The sequence below is a fragment of the Apteryx rowi genome, unplaced genomic scaffold, assembly GCF_003343035.1.
Source record: "Apteryx rowi isolate R43461 unplaced genomic scaffold, aptRow1 scaffold_49, whole genome shotgun sequence".
In the NCBI taxonomy this organism is placed as follows: Eukaryota; Metazoa; Chordata; class Aves; order Apterygiformes; family Apterygidae; genus Apteryx; species Apteryx rowi.
This window is the reverse complement of record NW_020450749.1, coordinates 3,633,367-3,645,949: the sequence shown is the minus strand read 5'-3', so window position 1 is coordinate 3,645,949 and position 12,583 is coordinate 3,633,367. Positions and strand designations below refer to the sequence as shown.

The window sequence follows — 12,583 nt, the reverse complement described above, 5'->3', positions numbered from 1 at the left end:
CATTAGTCCATTCTGCAAGGATTTAAAACATGCAGAAGCCAACTTTCAGCTCGGATACTTCTAACAGAAACTCAAAATGGGATGAGGAGCTCCCAGGAGGCATGCACAGAAACACAGGCCAAACTCAGCCCTACCTCCGGAAAAAGAAAACAGCCTCAAGGTCACCCCAAGACTCAGGCTGGGGGCTCTGGCCAGTGAGCCAGAGCACATACCAGAACTTGATTTCATTGCAAAGAGAACCAGCTCAGGGAGCCCCGTAAGTTATCCTTGTCAGATAACCCCTGATAATTTCCTTTCAGAAAGCGCTTTCCAGGCTGAACTCCTCACTTTTAGAAGCTGGATATTTTTAAGTTCCCAGCAGATACTAGTGGTGAGCTGCAGGTCTGTTGCCATCACTTCGACCTTTCAATTGAGAGAACTGAAAGCCCACGAGCTGGTGGTATGGCATGGTGCACCTGAGCTGCACCCCAGGAAGAAAGCTCTACCAGAGCAGAGCAGGCAGAGCCAGAGCCAGCCAGGACAAGCAACCTTCTGTCCCAGCCAGTGCAGTCCTGACCCTAAAGGGGTAGCACATCTCTATCTCACTTCATGACATCGTCAACATCAGAATACAGACAGCTGGTCCAAGGTTATTTTAGCGATGGAAGGATGGTGAGTGCTTCAACTTTCAAATTTCACCCAATTAAGATGCATGAAAATGTCTCAGACCAGGGTAGCACCAAAGGTCCTGTACATTTGACTTCCAAAGCTGCTGCATCTCACTCATATTGAGAAAAATCTAAGAATATGCCCAATAATCTTTGCAATATGTATTTCATGAGCCAAGGCTCACAGCAAGTAAGGATCCTAGTGGCGATAGGGTTAATTCTCTCTGGGACAAGGCCTCTACATTAGCCTTGTTCAGGAGTCCCATATGCTCCTGTCTTTACAGCTGCAGATGTCTGCAAGTCATTAGCTTGTCCAGTAATGCTCACTTAGCAGCCACTAATCATCTAGCTATGACAGCACCAAGGTCAGGGCTTTGCCTTCCAAGCTTTAAAGTGGTAGTGAGCTCAATGAAAAACTTTAATTAGTCATCTTCCCCCTCGATACATTGGGGGAGAATCTGGACCACAGGGAAGACAAGTTCAGAGTTATCCAACTTTTTTTGGGTGCAAAAACTGTAACTGGCTACCTGTGAGCCAGGCCTGCTTCTGTATAGCTCTGCTGAGTACTTACGAGTGCACTGATTCAAGTCCAGGACAGGTTATCTGCAGGCACTCCTCGCTAGCTTGCATAGTCCATAAAGTCTTACTTGGCCCTTGACAACTGATTGAGCTGACAATGCTTGTTCTTGCTCATTATTCAGGTTAGGTCAGGACAGTACTATCAGTAAAAAATTTGCTCTATTAGCATACAGCTAGCCTATATCAACAGGAGTCTTTCACCAGTATTAGCTGTACTGGATTTGTGGTAAGACTTCTCTTCTCTTTGACCACCCATACTTGATGCAACTGTTCAGCTGTCTAGCATGTACCCATATCCTCTACTGCTAAGACCAAAGACTCAAAGGTGCTTCAGACACTAGACACTGTACGCTTGTACAAGTATGCAGGGCCACATATCCATACCACAAAACTCATGTAGAAACACCAGCTGCTGGGAGTTTCCACATCTAGCACCATGTTAGTTTTCATCAACTGTAAACTTCATTCTCGCATATAAGCTCAACTTCGTGTCTATAAAGAAGGGAACATCCTTCCTCTGCACCCCTTTGGGGAGAACAGAGGCTCCAAGTCCCCAAAGGAGCAGAAAGACATTTCTCTGCCCACTTCAGCAAACAGAGTTTTTGAGCAAGATTCACCACACCCCATTTTGCCCATTTCATGGAGACATGCAGCTTAGGAACAAAGTAATTTTTAACTATTTTGCACAGGAATCTCCAAAGAGCAGTTTTTAAGAGGTCCTTAGCTGGTCAAAGGCAACAAGTCTACTGCCAGTAAGCTTAGGGCTGTTATGGTTGCAGTCTGCACATGCACACTGGAAGGGGGAACCATTCACAAGTCAAGAGCATTAAGACTCCACTGCTACAGAGGGCATCTACAGGACAGTCTAAGAGCCCCAAGGTCTCTGTCCTGAAATCTGACAGCTACGATGTCCAGCGCTGCTGAGCTTGGGCTGTGGCACTGGAAATTACCACTTTTTCAAGTGTCCCCACATTCTTCTCCTAGCAGTCACCACCCTTATTTTTCTATATAGTTATATTTTTCCCACAAGCCTAAGAGTTACCAAAAGGAAACAGCTTCAGTTGTCTCTGGAGGATTATTCTATTTGACTTCTAATCAGATCATTGATTCTGTGCAAGCAGTTACATAAGCTATCAGATATTTGCATGCAGCCACAGTGGTGTTAATCAACAGCCAGAACGAAGCTGAAACAATGCGATCGGCATCCTAAGTCTTCCCACAGTTGGTATGTTAAATCTGTTCGGATACCAACTCTTCCCCCACAGGGGAATTTGGTAACAAGCCACGTGACAAGCAAATGACAACCCAGAGAACCACTGCTAGTAACAACAACTGCAGCAAGCAGCAGCTCTGCAGAAGCAGCCAGGTGTCTGAGCAAGCTGGTCCAAATCAGCTCAGAAGCCACAATTCACAAAAGCTTCTGTTCTTAAAATCCAGCAGTGATCTTGTTTCTAGTCCTTACACTGAAGCACCTTTTCCCGTGTTTGTGGAATAACTCAGACAAACGCAAACAAGATCAGTTGATTCAGTGCTCAGAAATGCTCGTGCTTTGGATTATCTGGAGAGCAGTGAGCAGAATTATTCAGAGCCTTGCAAAGAGAAGGAAACCTTGCTGAAATTCACTATCTAGCTATCAATATGAAGTAACATTTGATAACTTGTGCTGTCAAGACAACAGTTTGACACCAGCTTGTTTAGCAAGCCAGTGTTCTCTATTCTGTAGTGGGGATCAAAGGAAGTCAGATTAATCCAAGATACGTGTCTCACACCATGGCAGATAGAAGTTTTTTGTCATACTGCCAGTTCCCAACCAGCAAGACACAAAGTCAAACCATAGGGCCCTACGCAGTACCCGTTAGCTTGGGCTTTTCAATAGTGCAGTCTAAGCATAGAGAAGGACCTACTATTAGCAGAGAGGGAGTGCAAGTACTCATGACAAATGCAGGACATGCACAAAGCTAAAGGTCAAGCCCAAGATGTACTTCTGCCTGTTTTAGCTTTGAGACCTAAACTATCTCCCAGAACTGACTTGCTGGTATGCTCCTTTTAGAAGTTCAGTAAAATTGTACTGCATCTGTGCCGCAAAATTGATGCAAGAAAAAGGGGGTGTGAAACAGTTAAGCATACCAATTACAAGAAGGACTAGTTATTGTGAGTTAGTATCTGGTCAAGGGGAACAGCACATTGCCTCCTCTGCTTAGGTGAACCTGAAGGTTATTCATCACAGACATCTGCTCAGAGCACACGAATTTGCTATCACAGCTCCATGCATCGTGCTTTCTGCTGCACGGCTCAAAAGCAGTCACTTCAAAAGCATGTTTACATAACACAGTTCAGGAGCTGCCACCTACGGCTCCTTTTAGGCCCACTAGCCCTGACAGTGCCCTTTAGCATAAGCTTAGAAATACATACACATGCGTTCTGTCTCCTCACAAGAATAGCCATAGACTAATCAAAACCAGTAGGCAGCCACCAAAGCGCTCCGGTTAGTCTGCAACGGCAGCGGGTGTTGCAGTACAATACCGCAAGCTAGAGCCAAGCAGGACCATCTGGTACAAGAAAGCACACCACCAGCACCTTCAGGTTTGGCAATTTCATGGCACAGACTTACTAGCAACACCTGCACAGGGCATGGGGACCGGCTTTTCAGAAAGCAGCATTTAACAGCTCTGACGGCAGCTCGTCTCGGAGGCCAGAGCAGTCGGTTTGAAGCGCCCTCCAGATTTCAGCGCAAGTGGGTGGAAACGCACCAGCCGCAAGCTAGCAGGAAGGGTGGCCTCACCGCTTTCGGTTATTGCTCTGCTGCAAAGCAGCAACGCGGAGGGCCTGCGGCCAGTGTCGCAAATGCCTCCACCCCACCCAGGCTTGCAGGGGACAGCAAGCCTCCCAAACTGCGCGACAAGACCAGAGAGCCGCCGACAGCCTCCAGCCCATTGCCGCAGCACGGCACCCACCCTGTTCACGCGCCGCCCGGCACTGCCGCCCACGAGGGTATGCCTCAGCGGCACCGGGACGCGGGTCTGTCGCAAGCCTTGCCCAGTCTTGGCTTGTCGTTCCCAACAGGCGTATCCTCGAGTACGGTTTCAGTGGATTCTTGCATTGACTCGGCTCACACTAACGGAGGGCGTGAGAGGAAGTGGTTATGACAATAATTCACCCACAGCATAAACTGTTCTCACCGATTTTACCGCAGTCTCAAAGGTCTAGGACAGCTACATCCGTTATTTTGCAATACCACAGCTACAGCCGTCTCCGGCACACCTATATCGTTTGCTTGCTGCTGAGCAAGATTTCTACTTCCAAAAGCACGTTACCAAAATGAGCATTAACTGTCAGAGCTGCTCCAAGACTCCCATTGCCAAAGCTATCCCCTTTCTCCATGGGCTGTGTTCCTTCCCCTTGCAGGGCAGGCGGCCCTCCCAGCAGGCAGGCTGGTTTTGGGGTGGCAATCTGTCTGCACCCGCCTTCCCTCAGAGACAACCCAGCTTTGGGGAGAGCTGTGGCTGCCATGGAGCCCTGCTAGCACATACTAGAGTAACTCAGTGCTCTGAAGAGCAAACGCATCACGATTTACAGAGGGCCCTGAAGCTGCAGCCCATGATGCCATGCCATTAGAGCCCACAGCCTTTTTTGAGCTATTACTGAGTACCGTTGGCAGGGTCGTTCATGCCACCGGCCACTGCTATTAGCAGAACTAATCTGCCCCTTCATAAGGAAGATCGCTGCCCTGATACTCAAAGTAATACCACCAACAACTTCTCAGGCTGATCACAAAAAGCTGCTATATTTCACTGACCCAGAGAAAGTTACCCTGAAATATGAGCAGAGTTTATGCTTTAGAGTGATTAGAGATTTAGTCTTCCCTAAATATTAATTCCTTCCAATCAGATTAGCTGTCTGCTTGTGTAAATTGCGAGAAGCAGAAGACCACCATTACCTAACAAACTTGGAGGAAATCTCATTAACAGCTAGACCATGCAGCCATATGAATATCACCATTCCTCTCAGACGGTTTATTAAAAAGCTATGACTGCTTTGTTCCAAGGGCAGTATCAGCAGGAGGTCCAAATAACCCCAATCCATCACGCCAGCGGAGACAGGACTCACTGCTCCAGCCTCTGCCCCCTCCCAGGTGGTTTTAAGGCAGGAGAATGTTTGGTGCATTATTCAGCAAAGAGGATGTCATGCAAGACAATCCAGGCTTCCTCAGGAACTTGGGTAAAGCTGTGTTTGGCCGTTGTTTAAAGTGGCTTAGCTTGTTTACACACACACACTTTCTCTTCTTGCAAGGGTTGTATTAGTGCTGGAACATACTAGCTGGGTGAAAACAAGATATTGCCTATATCTTACTGTGACATTAGACTCCCAAGTGCTTAGAGCAGAATACCATTTACACCAGAAATCACAATCTAGCAACCACAATCTTTGGTCGCACCCAGAGCCCAAAGCAGATCCATTCTTCACTCTGATGTGCCAGATGTTATGCAGACACCTGCGGAACTCAAGGCTAGTTGCAGGAAGGGACAGAAAGCTTCAGTCTTGTCCACAGACAAGTCAGACACATCAGTGCTGCAGTCCAGAGGACCATCTGGTTATGACAGTGTACAGTCTCTGCAAGGCTTTCAAGTACAGGATCTCAGACTTGCCTTATCAGTCACCTGTGTCTTCCCTATTAGGTAGTACTGGTCTTTCCTTATTAGAAACAAACAGGCAAAAGGAGCATGAGCTACATTTTTACCTTGTAGAGGGGAAAAAAAAAAATTGTGCCAAGTCCCCAGAGGCAAGGCCTATGAAAAAAACCTGTACTTGAGCTTCATCGCATTAATCCAAATCAACAGGCTGAGCTTGCTTAGCCCATTCAAGAGAACCTCAAATTTCAGTTGACTCAACTCTGAACCCAAGGTCAAGTACCTTGGAAGAGAAAGGTCAGCTCAGCGTGCCTCACCCAGACATCTGCTATGAGAAGGGTGGGTAAGTACCCACTGCTATCAGACAGGCACTAACTAACAACAGCTATCGATAAAAATATAGAAGCAGATAGTGCAGGTTTCACATACAGTTTGTTTTCTTTTTTTAAATGAAAACTGCTGTTTCTATTACCCTAAATACAGCAGGAAAAGACATATGTCTGTTTCCCTACCTTTAGCATGAATTCAGCTTGCAAATAAAACAGCTTTGTGAGCAGTGCCATACAGCGAAAGCTGCAAAGAAAGACAGAGCTTAGATCTCTAAAGGATGGGCAGTGCTTTCCCTTAGCCTTTTCACATAGATCTTGTTTTGGCTTCTTCCCCCACAAGTTAACACTCATTTACACAGCATTTCCTTCCTCCAGCACAAGACATGCTTGGAATATCTTATTCTCTTTGTCCTGCCAAGTCCAAACAGTTTGCAGCAACACATCCTCATGTAGTTCTACCTACCACGTGTCCATCACTACTTCGGTGCATCTGGTCAGAGACAACTCCCCTTCCCCACTGGGGCAGACTTTGGAAAGAGGGAGCGTAGCACTATCAGTATGGACAGAGGAAGAGCATGGAGGATCTCGCAGGAACTTAGAGGTCTACCTACAGAAAGTCTTGCTAACTCATGAGGAACCAAGAACGAAAGACTTGATGATCTTTAAGCCATAACCACTGGGACAGGCTCTTCAAGCACACTGGTACCAAGCTCTAACAGAGCCAAACCCTGGGTCATCAAGGGTTGCAGCTTAATTTCATTGTTGTAAACAGTTACAGACCAGGTCCACGATCCCCTAAAGGCACATCAGGTGGTAAAGGAAGAGGGGTACGCGCGCACAGGTGCGCCTGATGCTTGTGGCTGAGACCTGGGCAAGCGTTACCCAGCAGTGGAGGTCTGCTCGCACAAGCTTTGCCTGCAACATACCATTTCTCTTTGGTGCGCTTGTTTAGTGTGTATTAGTGGTCTGAATTTAGCAGGCCCTTGTTCAGATCCCAAACTAGCAGCACAAAATCTATTTCTGAATGGCAGAGAGAAAACAGAATTCCTCTAAAGCTTCAGGGATTCAGAGATCATTGTTTTACTTTCCATCGCTTGCAGCAGACACCAAACAATACTGGGAATGCATAAGCATGGCCACACACAAGGCTAACCACATTCTTAGATTACAATTGTAGGCTAGGAAAATAGTTATCCTGACCCATTTAGATTTAAACATCCCATGTAAGTCAATACAGCACATAGCATTAGAATATGGAGCAGTTAAGACTTCAGTCCTTCTTGAATAGCTGGTATAGTTTTCAGTGCCTTAAATAAAAAGCTGTTTAGCACATTAGTCTAACCGGTCCCAAGTAATTTCACTGAGGGTTTGATCAGTTTACAAGTTTCCACTCAGATGTAAAGGAATGCAAGAACAGTCCACCTAAGCTACCTTAAGGTTTTCTGTAACTTGGAGCAAGTGTCCTGTGCAAAGCCATTTTCCCTTGGAGAGCAAGAGTCAAGCTATTGAAACAGAAGGTCCTGGGCAGATCAACTGCTTTTAGAAACTGAAGCCTCATCCAGGCTCCAGTAGTGAGGCCCATTGTCAGTCTATCAAAAATAATTCTAGAGGGGAAGTATTAAGTGTCACGTTTCCAAGAAGCAGAAACCTGTTTCCAAGACGCACTGGATATTTTCCAGAAAACAGCCTCCAGGGAAGTAAAAGGTAAGTAGTAGACAGAATGCAAGTGTATCTTGACTACCTCCTTATGATGTGTTAATAGCACCTGGAGGGGGACAGAGAGACCCTAGGTGTACACAGGTTGAAAATACATTTGTTTGTTTGTTTTCAAGCAACTAGCTCTAGGTATTACAGGATAATACATTTACCAAGTTTTAGAGGAGGCAAATTTCCCCTAGAAATTCAAAGTTTGCTTTGTCAGCCTGTGGTGTTTTATCAACCTAGGGATCACAGTTGTTTCCCAACCGTTTTCCTGAAATGAGATTTCAAAGCAGTACTCAGACAAAGGACTCTCAGGTCAAGCTACTTTCACCTTTAGAGCATGGTTGAGGTCTGCAGACTGATGCAGAAAGTCTGCACTACAGGGCATAGCGCATGCACCAAGTACTCGGTCATTAACCAAAAACCCATTTGATAAACAGGTTAAGATGGGCAGGCTAGGTCAGAAAGATGTCCCTTCCAGAAGCACTCACTCCTACAGCTAGGAAGCACTGACACCACTGAGACCCTCACAAGGCAAGTTCTGTACTTATACCAGTAGACCATTATTATAAGCCCATATACTCCCCACCCATTTTCCACTGGCACAGCTCCGCTCCCTCCAAGCACTGCAGTGGGACTCATGACAATCACAAAAACAAAACCTAGAGCCAAATGCAAAACTACACCTGATGCTGACATCAGATCAGTGCCACAGGAGCAGGCAGCAGCACCAGCACATGACCCTTGGCTGCTTCTTCCCACCTATTCACTTGCATCAGCACTCAACATCCTGCAGCTGCACAGCAAGTCAAATCAGCTCACTAATCTAGCGAAAGCACAGCCCAAAGAGAAACCACACGTTTTTTTTCAGTTTGATCAATCTGACTGCTGCAGTCCAGGATTGCAGCTCCACCAAACAAACAAGCCAACTGCTCTGCGCTCATCGTGGTAGCAATATGGGGCTGCAGGGCGCGCAACGGCCACGAGAACAGTGCAAAGAGGCACCCAACTGCACCCAAGCAGTGTGCATCAGACCTGTCTTCTATAAGGTCCAGAGCAGCTTATCAGGTCAGTCAAAAAACTATCTGTCAGCCTTCAGACACTGAAGTCTTGTTCCTAAGCCCAATCAGTTGGCTTCTACCGCTTGATAACAGGGTTTCTGGGAGCCAGGCGAGCGCCAAGCCCAGCCTCAGTCATCTCTCAGCAATTTGCTGTAGCTCTTCCTAAAGCATGATGCAGCTCCCATACAATGTAATCTCCAGAGTCAATCTGATCCTAAGGCCAAGAGCAAACTCCTTATACTCCACATTCCTAGCTTCCTACTCCTCGGCGTTTGTCACACTACAGGCCACACTCAGCACCCAGGAATCTGCAATTATCTTCAGTCTAGCAGGCGGGGGGGTTGGGGACCAGGACGCTAGACTTAAGTCGTTAACACTTCACTAGCATAAGCAGCTACCTCATACACCGAGCAGAAGATGCCTTCATGTTCAAGGCATTGCCTTAACAGCTTTCTCAGAGCTTTCCGTTTTGCCTTTGACGAGTTGCCCAAAATACACAGATCGAGCATTACACCTATTTTATAGTAGGTCAGTCCAACCATGCAGTTACATATTTACACTGAAGTGAAGACACATCATGGCAGGAAGAAAAGCATCTTAAAACTACTAACAGACTGTCTGAGCAGTTACTAAATAAGGGGTAACAGCAGCAAGACAGGTTAGACTATTAACTGTGTATCAAAAAAAAAAAAAAGCTTTGTGTTTGACCAAAATCTTATCTCTGTATAGGCAGATTTATTTTAAATGGACAATAATTGAATGCCAAAAGGCTTACTACTGAAAATGCTAAAGAGTATGGGTTGCGGTACAGCAGCAGTAGCTAAGCCAGAATACAGGTATTCTATAAAAATCCTGGAAATTAAGTTTAACTGGAACATGTACTGTATCTGTTTAACAGCGATTTGATGGTGTTATTAATGCTAGAAATTAAGCAGTCACAGCTGCCAGGTTTTCCTGACTAATTCAACTCAGAACCATGCAAGCTGGCCCTAAAGAACAACATTACCATGAAAGCTCTCCATCTAAAAGCCTTTAATTAGGCATAGTTCTAGACCCTGTTATGGCCTAGCTTTTGTACAGCAACACGAAAGAAGAGACCAAAAAAAAGAAGAAAAAGAAAAAAAAAAAAAACACACTCAAGTTCTTCAGAACATACAACTGCAGGGGAAAAAAAAATACGTTCCTATGGGCAGGTACCGTTTTACTGACTAACCTATGCCTGCAAAAGAGAGCACAAGTTTTGGCCCATTTAGCCAAGTGGAACTCCTCCGTAAGGTTTACTTTGAATGTCTTTTTTGGAAAGTGAGTTCAGGATGTTTTTTCAGGAGTGGCTCAGCTTGTTCGTATAGCAGGACTCCTATGCTACCGCTTGGCTCCTGTTCTGGCGGCATAGCACAGATCGAGCTATAAACACTCCTTAGTACCGAGGTGGGAATAGGGTAAAGGCACCAGCAGCCACAGTAATTTCATTTTCTGCAGCTTCAGCTTTAAGTTGCGTTTATAACAGCCAATACAATGCAAGTAATCCGCAATGCAAGTAATCCGCAAAACAGACGAGTCTTCAACAGTTACACCTACTCTGCAGCTAAACCCAATCCTGTAATACCCCTGCACTGCTGCTACGGCGTTTCTAGAAAGGAAGTCACTGGAAACCAGACCTGACCAGGCTAATGTCGGTCTCCCAAACCAGTATCCCTCGGGAAGTCGCAAAGACAAATAGGAAGGCAGCTGTAGCAGCAAGGTTTTCCTAAGGCAAACAATACAGTAGGAGGGAAGCGCCTGCCCCCTCTTAGCACTGCTATTGGTAACAAGCTTTTCCAACAGCTGTAGCATAAGGGTAAGTTCAAAACACTGCAGCCTTGACAGTCGGCAGAAGAAAGCTTAACTGAAGAGGTAGGAAGCTGCAATTTAAAACACCCACTGTGTAAAGAAAATGCACCTCTGAGCAAAGAGCCAGCACCAGTTTTGTTCCCAGAGGGAAGCATGTGAGCTGTTTTCTCCTGTGGGAGCAGCCAGGCAGTCAGGTCCCAATGGTCCTCACTTTAAGTGCATCTTCTACGCCTTGGCAGCGAGGAAGCTCAGGGTGCCCACCCCGAGCCACCGGTCTCTAGAGAGGACTTCTGGCTACGAGAACACATGCCAAAGTTTCTATTTTCTCACTATTGTAGCTAATGCCTCTGAAGGGAAACAACTTTCACCTTGGTCAAGAGTTTTAGACAATTGAGCAGAACTACACTTACCCAAATTCAGCTGTGTAATTCACTGAGGCCAGAGTCATCAGGCTACAGTAATTTGAATTATCTGGCAGAGAACTAAGTTCTTGCAAAGGCATTCAAATACCTTCCCAGGCATCTCTAAAGCATTCAAATTACTGCTTTACAGATTTTGTTCTGGCCACACCTGAGCTATTCCCGAGAAACGGTCACCGCATGCATTCCTGAGGGATCATTTGCAGTTCGACTTGCATGCCACCAGCCTCTTTCCTGAACTGACTGACAGGCACCTAGCAATTGCACCCACCCATGCGTTGCAGACCGCCACGCACAGCACCAGCAAGGCCACGGCATCAGCTCGAGCCGCCTATCTCTACGAGATAGCAGTGGTCCTTGCACTTGTTCTACCCACGACCTTCACACTGCAGAAAGGTGAAGGAGAAAGTGCTGCGCTGTTTAAACACAGCACATAAGCTGCAACTGCACTTAAACACGCATCCACGCTCGCCTGACCGCTGGCATCATCTGCTGGGCTCTAACGAGCAAGAGCAGCCTCCTAACGCTGCTCCACCAGCTGCGGTAGCCGTGTATCTCTAACACCTGGACTGACGACAGCTTCGGCCTCAGCACCATATCAGAGACCGGCTGTGACACATGTTGATGCTAGCAGTGTCGGAGTTTACGTTACTTGGCTCGACTGTTTTCAGGAGATGGTGTTTAGGGAAACCGTGTCTGCGCAGAGACAGAAAACACTTTGGTGTTGTGCTTCTTTGTGTGGGCAAGTTATCTGAAAGCAAAGCCTCACCTAAAAAAATAATAATGATAACAAACAATAAGGAGAACAAGGGGTTTAATCCTCTCAGCTGGCTTTGCAGCAACAACCCCACGGCACACGCTGAGCACACAGCTATTAAGCAACACTTTGCTAAGCCTCAAATACCTGCTCTTTCCGAGAGCAGGAAGAAAAAGAAAAAAGAAAAAAAAAAAAGCAGAAATCCCTCCGTTTTGCACACTGCCACCTCCGCCGCTCACACCCGCTTCCACGTTACGGGGAGGGGGGCAAAGGTCCGCCTAAAGCAAAACTAAGTAAGTTACGCGACAGCCTCTCCCCCCGCGGCACTCACCGATGGAGACGAGCTTGATGCTCTCCCGCTCCAGGAACTCGAGGGCCACCGAGACGTTCTCCAGCTGCATCTGGCGGAAGGTGGGCCGCTGGTGGTACTTGCGGTACATGCGCTTCTGGCTGAGCACCTCGAGCAGCGCGATGAGGCGCAGCCCGTCGCTGAGGTCGTGCTGCAGGTTGCCGATGCGCTTGTTGACGCAGCGCAGGTGCTCGTTGCACCAGCGGGTGAAGGTGTTCTGCTGGATGCGCTTCCAGGGCGCGTCCTCCGCCAGGTCCTTCTCGGTGGCCGGCATCTCGCCGTC

At 46.9% G+C, this 12,583-nt stretch overlaps 1 protein-coding gene across 4 annotated transcripts in view; it reads right to left on the bottom strand.

The window, feature by feature from the left end:
- FLNB (filamin B) overlaps window positions 1-12,577 on the bottom strand; it is an 82,499-nt gene extending 69,922 nt beyond the window's left edge. For all 4 annotated transcript variants that reach the window (XM_026078877.1, XM_026078874.1, XM_026078876.1 and 1 more), the window contains exon 1: window positions 12,283-12,577. In XM_026078877.1, coding sequence (XP_025934662.1) covers window positions 12,283-12,574 — 292 coding nt within the window. In that variant the 5' untranslated portion in view covers window positions 12,575-12,577. The remainder of the gene's footprint in view (window positions 1-12,282) is intronic.
- Between the last annotated feature and the right edge of the window lie 6 nt (window positions 12,578-12,583).